General features: G+C 46.2%; 1 protein-coding gene across 20 annotated transcripts in view; it reads left to right on the top strand.

Annotated features, from left to right (window-relative positions):
- LOC110503378 (unconventional myosin-XVIIIa) overlaps nt 1–16,287 on the top strand; it is a 176,458-nt gene that overhangs the window by 158,001 nt on the left and 2,170 nt on the right. For 10 of the 20 annotated variants that reach the window (XM_090218776.1, XM_090218775.1, XM_090218767.1 and 7 more), the window contains 4 exons: nt 66–205; nt 1,217–1,261; nt 11,555–11,674; nt 13,632–15,206. In XM_090218776.1, coding sequence (XP_090074902.1) covers nt 66–205; nt 1,217–1,261; nt 11,555–11,674; nt 13,632–15,198 — 1,872 coding nt within the window. In that variant the 3' untranslated portion in view covers nt 15,199–15,206. Of the gene's footprint in view, nt 1–65; nt 206–1,216; nt 1,262–3,621; nt 3,757–11,554; nt 11,675–13,631; nt 15,211–16,287 lie in introns of those variants that run through there. The other 10 variants (XM_090218784.1, XM_090218781.1, XM_090218779.1 and 7 more) reach the window with 5 other exon arrangements.

The raw sequence follows: 16,287 nt of genomic DNA, 5'->3' as shown, positions 1-16,287 counted from the left end.
GAAATGGTCAGATGTAGGTGTAATGCTGGGACCTTAGCTTAGAGTGTCTCACTCTCTTCCGACAGGAAATGGATATTGAAAGCTTGGAGGCAGCCAATCAGAGCCTGCAGGCGGACCTTAAACTAGCCTTCAAGAGGATTGGTGACCTCCAGGCCGCCATCGAGGACGAGATGGAGAGTGACGGCAACGAGGACCTCATCAGCAGGTATAGCTGTCTATTTTGTGCCCGGACATATACATTAACCTAATACAATAGGTATAGCTGTCTATTTAGTGCCCAAACATATAAATTCACTTAATATAATTAATTTACCTCATGTCCTCTCATGACAGCAAGTGTCAGCTCGTCAGCACGCACTCAGCATAGAGAGCAGCTACTGTTACACAGTTAAACTGTAGATAAACTCAGCAGAAGAGATGGTAGGAAGACAACGAGAGTGACGGAGAGAGAGAGAGAGAGAGATGGAGAGAGAGAATGACCCAGTCAGGATGGATGTTCCATTGAAAGAGGCCTTGGATAAAGCAATCAGAGAGAACTCTCCCCCGACTCTGTCTTTTCTTATTCACACAATCTGAAAGATTTATGTGCTGAAAACTGCTGGGCTTAATTTTCAGGCCTTTAAAAATATATATATTCTTTGTTTCCTGTATTCGGTGAGATAGGCAGCTAGCTAAAGCTACGTCAGTGAAATCGAGTTCCGTCTCCTCCCGTTCCTTATTTATTTACTCGCTCTCTGCTCCTGCCGAGCCTTGTTTGTTTATTTGTTTGTTTATGAGTGCAGTCCCGGGGAGAAGGCCTTTCTTCCCTCTGTGAGTCAGGTTTGAGTATAGTGTGTACTCTGTCTTCTCTACGCGGTAACAGGATGGGGATCAGGATGATGTGGTGTGCTGAGTCAGTAACCCAGCAATATGCAGCGCTTGAATCTCTCCCACTGGGAGGAAATATCTTTAATAGAACCACAGGGTCATCATCATAGAATTAGAATACTAGTAATTGGATATATATGGTCATATATGGTCATCACCACCACATCAGCCATGATATCCACAATGATTTAGGTTTTAGATCCTTCAAGCATTAGCCTATTCATCACGTTCTTTTGGTTTACTTGGACTGTACCTACCCATTTCCTGTCTCACTTTTCTCTTCTGTTTGTTTTGTGTTTGTATTCTTTATTTCTTTGTGTCTCTGTCTTTCATCCATCATCATGACCAGTTTACAAGACATGGTGACAAAGTATCAGAAAAGAAGGAACAAAACGTGAGGAACTGGAGCTTGTGTTGTTTGACATTGTTTTAAATGCTATTTTGGAATAGTCTGATGCCCTTCACTGGAAAGGATGCAATATCAAGCAGCAGATCTATTGTCCATGTTCAAGCCATCTCATATAAGTTCAAGTTTATGACTTACGGCATAGTCCATATGTCACTTCATAAGGACTTAACTATGGGATACCATTCAACGAACAAGCTCAGTGATACTGCATCGTTATTCCAGGGCTCAGCTATTCCCCCATAGCCTAATTTGCTACACTCTTCATTGCATGAGGCCACATGCTGAACTGCATGAATGCCATTGACAACATGCTTTTCTAAACCAAGCATAAAACAACCCCTTCCCCAGAGTGTCTGTGTGTTCATTGAGTAACGCCTTAAACTGCGGTAACATATATAATATCTAACTGGCGTAGTAAGCATCCATCGCTGGGTAAGTGTCATGTGGTGTCCACCAGGGCTCAGTTCTTGAACTCCTACCTTTCCAGTGAGAACCCTACTTCCTTTCTCCCCTTGTGTTTGCTGTCCCAGCGTGTCCTCCGGGGGTTCTGTTGGACACCGCTGTGCCTTGTTTGAACAGCGTTCTTTGCCCAGAGGCTTCACGCCCGCTCTCAGGGCCTATTGAATATTTCAGAGCTTTGCTCTGGGGTGGATGTGAGATATGACTGTCTGCCTCTGACGACGGAAAGACGAATGGTGTGTTCCTCATGAATCTTTTACACTCACTATATAATGCAGAACCCTCAAATGTCTTACAAAAAGCTCTCTGCTCGTCTGGAAAGTGGCTCACATGCAGTGTTAACCTTTGGGTCTGGGCCATTCCAGTCCCATGTCCATGTGCCCTTACAGTAGTTACTGACGTTTCTGCTGTTCAACCCTTGTTAAGCAGTATTGTAAAGTGCTGCTTTTTCTTAAAGCAGAATGTGTTCTGAATGTTAAAGGTAGACTCTGCGATATGACGTTGATGCAGAAAGTAAACAGCATAGTGGGTCATTTTCCGCAACAACTAAGAGCGTTGAAGCGTGAGGCTCAACTTCTCCACTGTTTTGTTCCTTTGGATGCCACACTGTGAACAGAATGAAGCAAACCCATGCACAGCTACTGTATGTGACTGTCTGAAAGTCAAGTCTTGCATCTCGCTCATCTCAATATCTGTGGTGCTGCTCGTGGCAACGTCATTTAGCTGAGTCTACCTTTAATGATGGGCTTGTACAACACTTGCGTATTACAGCAGAGAATGTGGTGTTGGGAAGTTCGTCTTTTTAGGGAGTAATTGGATGAGAGACCCCAGCTGTTCTTTCCAGGGTTTTTGTTATTGAATCCTAACAATGTATTTTATGTTGTTCAGTACTAGGCAGTAATGGCAATAATAACTACTGATTTGATAACAAAGTTTTGTTGGATGGGCATGTATATAATACATAGAAATAACTGACAATTGACTGGCAGAAAGTTGAAAAACAAAAGAAGTTGCACACCTAGAATTACAGGTACGCTTTCAGAATATTGCCACAACAAAAGAGTCCCAAAAGTATTGCGCATTCAAAAGGCATCAGCTATCTTTACAGAGAACAAGGACTTTAACAACCGATGGTGCGCCATCCTAAACAAATGTTTAAGGCCGAATTGGATACTATAATTGTCTCCATCAAGGACATACTGTACCCTCCGCTGGAGAGTTCGACACCAGACACAACTGCACACTCAAAGAGACGACCAAAGCACTCCAAGAGGACCTTAAAGCAGCCAAGATCCACACATGCCAAAGGGATACACAGTCAACGCAGTCTACCACTGGCTGAACCCCAACCTGCGCCCGATTACCCAATAAAATCACATGTAAAATCACATATAAAATCACGTGTCACATGAGATGACGCTGGAGAGACGAAGCAGGTACGGGGAGTAAAACATTTAATAAATAACGGACATGGAACGAGACAGGTACAGCGTCAGCACACTAACACTAAAGACTAAAACAATACAAAGCAGCAGTGGGGAACAGAGCTGGGGACTGACAAATATAGGGGAGGAAATAAACAGGTGATAAGTGAGTCCAGGTGAGTCTAATAACCCTGATGCGGGTGACGAGGGAAGGCAGGTGTGCGTGATGGAAGGCAGGTGTGCATGATGCAGGGCAGGAGTGCGTGATGCAGGGCAGGAGTGCGTGAGGCAGGGCAACCTGGCGCCCTAAAGCGCCAATGGGAGGGAATAGGGGGAGCAGACGTGACAGTTAGGACTGTTTTGTGGCTCCTCTACTGAATACACATACTCAAGTGAAGAGGAAACACCAGCTGTTACTGCACATGGCCCCTCCCCCTCTGGCTCACAGTCCTCTTTTTTTAGGGGGACGCCATGGATCCATACAGAAAACCGTCTGTAGACCTTACCGACAACAGGACATGACAACATTCTCCACAACCAGACCACAGACGTCACTACCAAGAGCAACAACGCCATGAGGACCAGCCACCGCGCCCGGAGCCAGCAACGCAACAAATCCAAGTGGTGAATCTGTCAAGTAAGAGTTTAACTGCACCTCAGATCTCTGTATTATGAGCCTCCCGAGTGGCGCAGCGGTCTAAGGCACTGCATTGCATCGTCACTACAGACCCTGGTTCGATCCCAGGCTGTGTCACAGCTGGCCGTGACCGGGAGACCCATGAGGCAGAGCACAATTGGCCCAGCGTCGCCCAGGTTAGGGGAGGGTTTGGCCGGGATTTTCTTGTCTCATCGAAATCTAGCGACTTCTTCTGGCGGGCCTAGCTGGACAGTGTTTCCTCCGACACATTGGTGCGGCTGGCTACCAGGTTAAGCGAGCAGTGTGTCAAGAAGCAGTGCAGTTTGGCAGGGTCGTGTTTCGGAGGCGCTCAACCTTTGCCTCTCCTTAGTCCATAGGGCAATTGCAGTGATGGGACAAGACTGTAACTACCAATTGGATATAATGAAATTGGGGAGAAAAAGGGGTAAAAAAATTACAATAAAAAATGATCTCTGTATTGTCTAAAGAATTATCTTTTGTACCCACTAGCACATATGCCTTCAATATGCAGGTGGATCTCTTCAAATTCATACACACATTGCGGCTGAAACTGTTTTTTGAGAGATTGCAACCCCTCTTTTGCAATGTATTCAGACCTCCATCCACATTCGTCCCACATGGGCCAGCTGTGGACACGTACTACAGACTGGTGCGTAAAGACATAGCCAAACTAGAGACCTCTATTCCCTATGTCAGGAACAACTTTACAAGCCCTTAATGATCTCCAGATAATTAAGAATGATCTCCAGAATGAAAACTCTATAGTTACAGTGCATTCGGAAACTATTCAGACCGCTTGACTTCTTCCAAATTTTGTTACGTTACAGCCTTGTTTTAAAATGGATTCAATTAAAAAAATTCTCATTAATTAACACACAATACCCGATAATGACAAAGCAGAAACAGTCTTTTAGACACTTATTTTCATAAGTATTCAGACCCTTTGCTATGAGACTCGAAATTTAGCTCAGGTGCACCCTGTTTCCATTGATCATCCTTGAGATGTTTCTACAACTTGATTGTAGTCCACCTGTGGTAAATTCAATTGATTGGACATGATTTGGAAAGGCACACACCTGTCTATATAAGGTCCCACAGTTGACAGTGCATGTCAGAGCACAAACCAAGCCAAGAGGTCGAAGGAATTGTCCATAAAGCGCCGAGACTATTGAGGCACAGATCTGGGGAATTGTACCAAAAAAATATTTTTAGCATTGAAGGTCCCCAAGAACACAGTGGCCTCCATCATTCTTAAATGGAAGAAGTTTGGAACCGCCAAGACTCTTCCTATGGGTGAACCTTCCAGAAGGTTTACAGCACTCCACCAATCAGGCCTTTATGGGAGAGTATGGTAGACTAGTCAAGATCGAGAGAAAGATGAACAGAGCAAAGTACAGAGAATATCCTTGGTGAAAACCTGCTCCAGAGCACTCAGGACCTCAAACTGTGGTGAAGGTTCACCTTCCAACAGGACAACGACCCTAAGCACACAGCCAAGACAACGCAGGAGTGACTTCGGGACAAGTCTCTGAATGTCCTTGAATGGCCCAGCCAGAGCCGGGACTTGAACCTGATCGAACATCTCTGGAGAGATCTGAAAATACCTGTGCAGCAACGCTCCCCATCCAACCTGACAGAGCTTGAGAGGATCTGCAGAGAAGAATGGGAGAAACTCCCCAAATACAGGTGTGCCAAGCTTGTAGCGTCATACCCAAGAAGACTCGAGGCTGTAATCGCTGCCAAAGGTGCTTCAACAAAGTACGAGTAAAGGGTCTGAGTACCTATGTAAATGTGATATTTCATTTTTTTATTTGTAATACATTTGCAAAAATGTCTAAACCTGTTTTTGCTTTCTCATTATGGGGTATTGTGTGTAGATTGATGAGGGAAAAAACTATTTAATCCATTTTAGAATAAAGCTGTAACGTAACAAAATGTGGAAGAAGTCAAGGGGTCTGAATACTTTCTGAATGCACTGTATGCCTTCCCACCCATGGCTGCGCCCCTACCCAGTCAAGTGAAATCCATAAATTAGGGCCTAATGAATTTATTTAAACTGACTGATTTCCTCCTATGAACTGTAACTCAGTAAGATCTGAGCAATTGTTACATGTTGCGTTAATATTTTTGTTCATTATAAATTAACAATGTCAGGATGAAAGAAAGTAAAACAAAAACAAGCTGCGTCACAATCTCCCTTTTTAATCTGGTATTGGAGATCACAGCCACAGCATATGTGTCTGAATAGGTTTTGAACAGATGCGTATTGGATGGCATAGCGCCGACAGAGATGGTCGCCTCGCTTCGAGTTCTTAGGAAACTATGCAGTATTTTTTTTATTTTTTATGTATTATTTCTTACATTGTTACCCCAGGAAATCTTAAGTCTTATTCCATACAGCCGGAAAGAACTATTGGATATAAGATCAACGTCAACTTACCAACATTATGTCCAGGAATACGACTTTCCCAAAGCGCATGCTCTGTTCAGACCACCACCCAGGACAATGGAGCTAATTCTAGTAGGTGATCCAAAACAAAAGGGGCAGACAAAGCGGCCACCCATCCAGGCTCCGTAGACATGCACATCGCACACCGCTCCTGAATATTACTAGCCAATGTCCTGTCTCTTGACAACAAGGTAGATGAAATTCGAGCAAGGGTTGCCTTCCAGAGAGACATCAGAGATTGTAACATCCTCTGTTTCATGGAAACATGACTCTCTCGGGATATGTTGTCGGAATCGGTTCAGCCTACCGGGCTTCTCCATGCATCGCGCCGGCAAAGATAAACACCTCTGGGAAAAGGAAGAGCTGCGGTGTATGCTTTATGATTAACGACTCATGGTGTAATCATAACAACATACAGGAACTCAAGTCCTTCTGCTCACCTGATCTAGAATTCCTTACAATCACGTGCCGGCCATTTTACCTATCAAGAGAATTCTTGTCAGTTATAGTCACAGCTGTGTACATTCCCCCTCAAGCAGACACCAAGCCGGCCATCAAGGAACTTCACTGGACTATATGCAATCTGGAAACCATATATACTGAGGCTGCATTAATTGTAGCTGAGGATTTTAACAAAGCAAATTTGAGAACATGTCTACCTAAATTCTTCCAGTTATTGATTGCACTACCCGCATGCGCAATACCCTTGACCACTGCTACTCTGACTTCCGCGAAGCAATACAAAACCCCCCCGCCCTCCCTTCGGCAAATCTGACCACAACGCCATCTTGCTCCTTCTGTCTTATAGGCAGAAACTCAAACAGGATGTACCAGTGACGAGAATCATTCAACGCTGGTCCGACCAATCAGAAACCACACTTCAAGATTGTTTTGATCATTCGGACTGGAATATGTTCCGATCAGCCTCAGAGAACAACATCGACCTATACGCTGACTCGGTGAGTGCGTTTTATAAAGACTGTGACTATTAAAACCTACCCTAACAAGAAACCGTGGATAGATGGCAGCATCCAAGCAAAACTGAAAGCGCGATCCACCGCATTTAACCATGGAAAGAGGTCTGGGAATATGTCTGAATATAAACAGACTAGCTATTTCTTCCGCAAGGAAATCAAACAAGCGAAATGCCAGTACAGGGACAAGGTGGAGTCGCAATTTAACAGCTCAGACACGAGGTACGTGGCAGGGTCTACAGGAAATCACGGGCTGCAAAAAGAAATCTAGCCACGGCACCGACACCACTAACAAGGACTGCACCCCCCCACCCCCCCCCCCCCCTTAACAATCACAAGGCTGCTGGCACAGATGGCATCCCTAGCCGCGTCCTCAAAGCATGCGCAGACCAGCTGGCTGGTGTGTTTACGGACATATTCAATTGCTCCCTATCCCAGTCTGTTGGGATGCTGTTCATTGGCTACAGCTCAGAATTCAACACCATAGTACCCTCCAAGCTCATCATCAAGCTGGAGGCCCTGGGTCTCAACCCCGCCCTGTGCAACTGGGACCTGGACTTTCTGACGGGCCGCCCCCAGGTGGTGAAGGTAGGAAACAACATCTCCACTTCGCTGACCCTCAACACTGGGGCCCCACAAGGGTGCGTGCTCAGCCCCCTCCTGTACTCCCTGTTCACCCTCGACTGCTTGGCCATGCACGGTTCTAACTCAATCATCAAGTTTCCAGACGACACAATAGTAGTGGGCTTGATTACCAACAACGACGAGACAGCCTAAAGGGAGGAGGTGAGGCCACTCGGAGTGTGGTGTCAGGAAAACAACCTCTCACTCAAAGTCAACAAAGGAGATGATCGTGGACTTCAGGAAACAGCACCCCCCCCCCCCCCCCCCCCCCTCCTATCAACATCGAAGGGACAGCAGTGGAGAAGGTGGAACGTTTTAAGTTCGTCGGCGTACACATTACAGACAAACTGAATTAGTCCACTCACACAGACAGTGTGGTGAAGAAGGCGCAACAGCGCCTCTTCAACCTCAGGAGGCTGAAGGAATTTGGCTTGTCACCCAAAACCCTGACAAACTTTTACAGATGCACAATCGAGAGTATCCTGTCAGGCTGTATCACAGCCTTGTACGGCAACTGCACAGCCCACAACCGCAAGGCTCTCACAACTGATCACCGGGGGCAAACTACCTGCTCTCCATGACACCTACAGCATCCGATGTCACAGGAAGGCCAAAAAGATCATCAAGGACATCAACCACCCGAGCCACTGCCTTTTCACACCGCTACCATCCAGAAGGCAAGGTCAGTACAGGTGCATCAAGCTGGGGCCGAGAGACTGAAAAACAGCTTCTATCTCAAGGCCATCACTAACTCAGAGAGGCTGCTGCCTACATTGAGACCCAATCACTGGCCACTTTAATAAATGGATGACTAGTCACTTTATGCAATGCACTCCAAATAATGCCACTTTAATAATGTTTACATATCTTACATTACTCTAATCACATGGTATAAAGTACAGTATATACATCTATTGCACCTATATCGCTCATCCATATACTTACATGTACATATTCTCATTCACCCCTTTAGATTTGTGTGTATGAGATAGTTGTTAGGGGAATTGTTAGATTACTTGTTAGATATTACTGTTAGATATTATTGTTAGATATTACTGCACTGTCGGAACTAGAAGCACAAGCATTTTGCTACACTCGCATTAACATCTGCTAACCATGTGTATGTGACAAATAAAAGTTGATTTGATTTGATGCCTGGCTGGCTGGCTGTGTTGAACCCCCATAGGGAGCTGCTGTCTAGGCTGAGCTGCCTAATAAAAGCCCAAATGCTCTTAACATCAACACAGACGCTTGTAAGACTCAGGGACATCAAGGAGGAGCAGGGCGGAGGAAGCAGAAGAGGATCCATAGGAGCTAATGATGAATGTAATAGTGTGTAACAGAGATGTACAACCAATGGAGGCAGATTGTCACAGACAATTAATGTCTCCCTCCACACGCTGTGTTTGTTTGCCTCCCCTGGGCTCTCGGCACGGCTTAACTAATGGTATGGCGGTCAAGGATATAAATCGTGTGTGACACCATGTGTGAAGCGCTCGATTATAAAGGGTCCGTCATCCCGTCGGTTTGTTTTGGCCCCGGCCCGGGGGAAGGAAGGCCTCTGTGATCTGAATGCATCACCTCCATTTACCCACTGGCTCCTCCTTGGACAAAATGCACAAGGGGAAAGAGAAGCACATCCTTCAAGTCGTGGACAGGTCTCCTTCACCCCCCAAAAACATTTGAATCTAAACAGGATTGTACTTGTATAAATGAATAAAAAATTAGTGCTTAAGGAAATTCTCTCCTTGAATTAATGCATTTTTGACTATTTTGTACAGAGGTTTTTTGACATTGATTTTGCATAATGACAGCTAATGTAATTTTCCCCTGGTGATGTAATCAGGGTCAAGAGAAAAAAATACCAGCCTTCCCCAAAAAAAGATTCTTAAACAATTTAGGTTTTTCGATTTTTTTCTTTCTTTAAAGCAACATCAGTGCTCTTAGTATTCCTGGGGCGGCGATAGTTCTTCTAAGCAGTATGTTGGCAGATAAGTGAATGGATAAAAGACAAATCTTAAGAGGCTGGGGAGGAGTTGACTCGCAAAGCCCAACAAAGACACAAATAGAAGAGATGTTTCTATATATATATATATACAGTGGGGCAAAAAAGTATTTAGTCAGCCACCAATTGTGCAAGTTCTCCCACTTAAAAAGATGAGAGAGTCCTGTAATTTTCATCATAGGTACACTTCAACTATGACAAAATGAGAAGAAAAAAAATCCAGAAAATCACATTGTAGGATTTTTTATGAATTTATTTGCAAAGTATGGTGGGAGAACTTGCACAATTGGTGGCTGACTAAATACTTTTTTGCCCCACTGTATATTTTTTTGTTTTATCTCGGAGGAGAGGAGATGAGTTAACAGCCATGCAATTGTCTGCACCGGTTAGCTAACTTTAGCTTGTTTTTTCCCAGGTCTCCTTCATTCTTTCTTTGCCCCCATATTGACAAGGCCTCTGTGCCAAAGCCATCCGCTCACTCTGTCACAATAACAATTCTCACTGAACGTCCCCACATTGTCAAATAGGCCAGGCATGACCTGCAAAGTTAATTACAGCTTCCCTCCTAGAGAAATGCTTTTATCTCGACTCCCAACCTTCTCCTTCCCTTATAAACACTGCCATCTTAGTGCCTAGTATTTGAAGTTATTGTACAGTTTAAAACAGAGCTGCCTAGTTATGACCATTCTACGATCAGGGGATGCTTTTGTATCTCTGCCTCTTAACGATTTTAATTGTAGCTACTGTATGTGCTGGTGGGTCTTGTGCAGTATACGTCCTGAAAAAGCTATTTTCTCTCTACTCCACAGCAAGATAAGAGGTTTTTAAAAGCAGATGTGGAGATTTTGAACCACCCCCGATCGATGTCTCAGTTTTATTATTAAGCTGTAACACCTTAATTTCGCAGCACCACATGAGCATTGGGCTCTGACGGCACTTAATGAGTGTCATGCTCTTTTCAACCGTGTCAAATTTCTGACAACCCTCCATTTCTCCTCACGCTTCGCAGTAGGCTGTCGACGCCATAATGATAATTTAGAGAGAAAACAGCTCAGCACCCAAGCTGTGCACCAAATCATTTTGTCAAGAGCTCAACCGCAACTTTGGGGGCTGTGGAGGGAATAGATAAGTGGGTGAGATGAAAGTGAAAATCCCTACGTTTTGTGCCCATTCTCTTCAGTTTCCACTTCATCTCATTCCTGGTCTCTCTCCTTGTGCTCCACCTTAACTTGAGTGGCTTTGGATCAGAGTGAAAGGAATTGAGTCCTCTTTGGGGGACAAACTGTGCCCCATTGCCAGCTAACCACAGGGCCACAGTGATAACACTCCTAACAGTGACAACAAGTGCGGCGATGTGTGTGTTTCCTAGAGCTCCCGTGGTCTAGTGCATGTGGTTTTCTATTGTCTTCTCTCCTAATTCAATTATGTGGTCCTCCTTGGTTGCCTCACTAACTTCCAATACTACAGAATCCTTCTCCCCCCCTCTCCTTCTCTCTTCAACTTCACCCCATCCCTCTCTCACCCCTCCCTCCATCTCCTCTCCCTCTTCCTCTTTATACATTTTCTCCATCACTCTTTCAGCTCTTCCCCACCTCTCTTTTCCTCTACTCCCACCCTGTCCTCCCACTGATGTTGTGTTTTGTCGTCCCCCCCCCCCCCCCCCCCCCCCCCCCCCACACACACAGTGAGGGAGACTCATCTGACTTGGAGATTGAAGACTGTGTGGACGGGGTCAAGTCCTGGCTGTCCAAAAACAAGGGATCTACCAAGAACCTCTCAGATGACGGCAGCCTCAAGAGCTCCAGGTCAGTATGGCACATCTTCACCACTAAGGTCCTGTCTTCACCACTAAGGTCCTGTCTTCACCACTAAGGTCCTGTCTTCACCACTATGGTCCTGTCTTCACCACTATGGTCCTGTCTTCACCACTATGGTCCTGTCTTCACCACTATGGTCCTGTCTTCACCACTATGGTCCTGTCTTCACCACTATGGTCCTGTCTTCACCACTATGGTCCTGTCTTCACCACTATGGTTCCTGTCTTCACCACTATGGTCCTGTCTTCACCACTAAGGTCCTGTCTTCACGACTAAGGTCCTGTCTTCACCACTAAGGTCCTGTCGGTCCTGTCTTCACCACTAAGGTCCTGTCTTCACCACTAAGGTCCTGTCTTCACCACTATGGTCCTGTCTTCACCACTATGGTCCTGTCTTCACCACTATGGTCCTGTCTTCACCACTATGGTCCTGTCTTCACCACTATGGTCCTGTCTTCACCACTATGGTCCTGTCTTCACCACTAAGGTCCTGTCTTCACCACTAAGGTCCTGTCTTCACCACTAAGGTCCTGTCTTCACCACTAAGGTCCTGTCTTCACCACTAAGGTCCTGTCTTCACCACTAAGGTCCTGTCTTCACCACTAAGGTCCTGTCTTCACCACTAAGGTCCTGTCTTCACCACTAAGGTCCTGTCTTCACCACTAAGGTCCTGTCTTCACCACTAAGGTCCTGTCTTCACCACTAAGGTCCTGTCTTCACCACTATGGTCCTGTCTTCACCACTATGGTCCTGTCTTCACCACTATGGTCCTGTCTTCACCACTATGGTCCTGTCTTCACCACTATGGTCCTGTCTTCACCACTATGGTCCTGTCTTTACCACTATGGTCCTGTCTTCACCACTAAGGTCCTGTCTTCACCACTGCTTCTTTACCACACACGCACATTCCCCCTGCTTACAGAGCAGCCCAAACTGGTTTTAGTGTCCAGTCCCCCCCTATCAGGATGTTGACGTCGTCCAGCCTAGCACTTAGCTCCCAATGCAGATAAAACAATTAGACTGGAACACTTGGCTAGACATAGGGAGGTGTTATTATTATTATTACTGGTGTTTCCTCCAGCCTCTTTGTCTTTTATTGTCACTGCCTTGATGACAGTCGCCTCCCTGGCAGTTTTATCGACATGCCCAGTGGCCAGCTGGCATGCATACCTACACCCCTCCTCTTTCCCCCCTCCTCTTCCTCGCTCTCCCGTTCTCCCCTCTCCCTGAGATTAATGGATGTGTCTGACAGCTTCGATTGCCCTAGATTTGTCTGTCCCACACCCCCACTTCAGCTGCTCACAACTTTGAAATACTTGTAAGAGTTTTTAAATCTCTCGTAACTGTGTGTCCCCACAGACATCTTCCCTTCCTTCAGGAGAGCTCAGTTCCTTGATCTCAGTTCTGTGTGTTGGTTAAGACGGAAACACACACAAGTGTGAAGTGTGTGTCCAGCTCTCTTGCTGAATCACTCAACATATTTAACCACAATGAGATGCTTGACTATAATTATTTCTAACATTTACAAACATGAAATTCAAATGAATACCCCCCCCCCTACTAAACTAGTTCAAAACAGAGACTTTGATTTTGCATAAAGGAATTGATTTGAACAAGACATTTTGTTTGAGGGTATTTCTCGAGTCAGTACATATCTTAAATTTGTATCTTGTGCATCTGTTTTTTTTCTGTGTTGAAGTTGTGAATTCAAACAGACATTCTCTACCCCACATTAGTTTGAATCATTGTTATATCTACTTGTCTTTACTTTCTTCCTGCTAAGTTCAATATATGCTCATCTTATTCCTGTTTATTCCTATCATTCATCTCTCCTTTTTAAGTTTGTAATTCATCTATCATTATTTCTCTCTTCCTCCTCTTCCACTTCCTCCATCTACTTCAACTTTTTTCTGTCCTGCCACTCCTCCCTCCCTCCCTCTTTCTAGATTTGCCGTAAACGTAGACGCAAAGGAAGGGAAAGAGTGGAAAGAGGGTAAGGAATGGAAAGAGTTTAACAAAGAGGGCAAAGAGAAAGAGGTAGATCAGAGCAGGCCAGTGTCTGTGATGAGTTCCCTGAGCTACAGGAAGCGCTCCAACATCAATGACTCCATCGGAGGTAAAGGGGACGACAGCTCCCTCTTCAGTTCCCTCAAGAAGGAACAGGACTCTCAGGAGTCTATCACCTCCTTCCGTAAGGCCAAGCCCAAATGCTCATCACCCCAGGGTGACTCCTACTCAGTCAGCTCCAGCTCCTGGAGGAAGTCCCAGCAGACTGGGAATGATGATGACCGTGGCTCAGTTATCTCCCAGGCCTACACTGAAGCCACCAGCAGGGCTAGGAAGGGCATGGACAGCCGCTGGGGAGACTTCGACAAAGAGTCCACTGTGTCCTCCATGGCCCCCAGCCGGGCCTGCGTTGCCACCACGCGCTGTGGCCTGAGCCCAGCGGACGACACCAAGTCGACCATCAGCCTGGGTATGTCCAGTCCCCTGAGCCGCCGCAGCACTTCCGCACACCGTACGGACGAGTCATATGGAAGAAGTGGTCGCTGCCCCAGCAGCCCCTCTCTTAGTCGTCGTTCTGGGGGCAGGAGCCCTGGCAGCGTAAGCCGTGCTGACTCACGCATATCTGACTTCCGCAGCTGCCGCCTCAGCGAGTTTGATGACATGGAGGACGGGCACAGCGTGGCCTTCACTGAGCGCTCCTCGGCCTACAGCCCCCACTCCTCCTCGGGACGCAGCCTGTCCATGCCCCCGCCACCCGCCCGCTCCTACAGAGATGATGACGAGCTCCCTGACACCTCGGACATCAAGCCGGCCACCGTCAGCCACCGCAATTACCTGGACCCCGACCTGGAGAAGGCCATCAACGAGGTGCTCAACTTCAAACCCATCAAGTTCAAACGCACCAGCCTGGAAGACTCAGAGGCCGAGGCAGGGAGGAAAGAGGACGACACAGAGGACAACAGGAAGAGTGTGCTTAGCGTTAGGGGGAGAGGCGACAGGGAGGCGGACAGCGGGCGCAGCACCAGCAGTCTGAGACGCTCAGCGTCGGCCGTGGATTGTAGGAGGTCCTCCAGCAGTATGAGCAGCCGCAGCCGCAGCCACAGTGGAAAGAAGAGCAAAGGCAAGAAGAAGAAGAAGAAGAGGAGCCACAGCTCCGAGTCAGACGGCTCCGATGATGACCGCTGCAGCAAGAAGGGCAGCTCCAAGAACAAAGGCAAGAAGTCCAAAAAGATGTCCAAAAAGGAGTCCTCTTCTTCATCCTCATCCTTGGATTCAGAGTCTGACTCAGAGTCTAGCTCCAGCTCTGGTGCTTCTACCATCTCCTACAAAAGCTCCAACAGTGTGAAGAGAGCCCCTGGCCGCCAGGCCTCTAGCCCAGAGGGGGAGAGGGAGGCGGGAACGCCTGCTGAAGGGCAGCTCCTTCCTAACAAGAAGGAGGAGAAGAATAGGAAGAAGAAAGTGGACAACCTGATGATGAAGTATCTGTACAGACCGGACAGTGACTGAGGCTGGCAGTAGGTGATGCCTGTTGCCTGGTGTGGAGTGTAGGAGTGTGTCCACTGCATGGTGTTGTGGTCTAACCACAGAGAGAGGTTGCTCAGTCAATCCTCTCCTGAGTACAATATAATATAACCTAAATATCCAGTCACCTTTGCATAACTTTGACTTACTTGACCTATTCCTGTTAGTGCTTCAACAGTGCATCATCATTACTGTAGAGATGTACAATTTCACTTGGCTCATCTTAAGACATTTTTGTTTTCTATTTACACTCTCAATTCCTAAATACTAATTGAGGTCCTTAATTCACGAGAGCTCATCAGAAAGCAATTTGAATTTGCATCTCTTCAATGGCAATCATTGTGACATTGCTTTGCACTGCTGTAATTCAGAGAGGGGGTGGGGGTGAGGGAGAGAGATAAGCGTGTTGTGGATGCATTACAATGCCGATTAGCCTAGCAGCAGGGGCTTAGATCGGAGGAAAAGACAAAGCTGACTTGGGTGTAGCCGTAGTGCTGCTCACTAGTTCTCCACCCAAACGTCAGCCTGATTTATGGCCCCGGAAATAAGAAAATACCAGGGGTTGTCAATTAAGACGGCCACCATAGATTTCCCCTGCAGCCCCATTAACTCTGGCCGTAATTAGACCCACTGCATCGATTTACACAAGCAGCAAGTTCTTTTTAGATGCCCGATTGACAGTAATTAACACTAGGTTTGCATTATTTAAGCAGGCCTGCATGTTAAATCCTGTTCAGACTAGCAATAGCGGTAGGCTGCAGGAAGACTATCTAATGACAGAGAGAGGGTACTGAAGCCAGCCAGTGCACTGTAGGTGTGCCATTCTTCTGTTTTTGGAGAGGAAGCCACAGCGCATAGCAGATTCATTCAACCACAAACCAGAACCAGAATCCATCACATTCTCTCAGTATAATACGTTTTTTTGTTAAAAAAAATGGTATACAAATGGACCTACTTTAGTTTTATGACTAAAGCTACGGTAGTATGCATCCGTGCATGTGTTTGTGTACATTTTATAATGTCTAACATTACATAAAGGATAAGAACATTGGATCGATGTTTGGTAATGATCGT

The sequence above is a fragment of the Oncorhynchus mykiss genome, chromosome 24, assembly GCF_057628025.1.
Source record: "Oncorhynchus mykiss isolate SJ-2025 chromosome 24, ASM5762802v1, whole genome shotgun sequence".
NCBI classification, from domain to species: domain Eukaryota; kingdom Metazoa; phylum Chordata; class Actinopteri; order Salmoniformes; family Salmonidae; genus Oncorhynchus; species Oncorhynchus mykiss.
The sequence above is the reverse complement of the archived record's forward strand: the minus strand, read 5'-3'. Positions and strand labels throughout refer to the sequence as shown.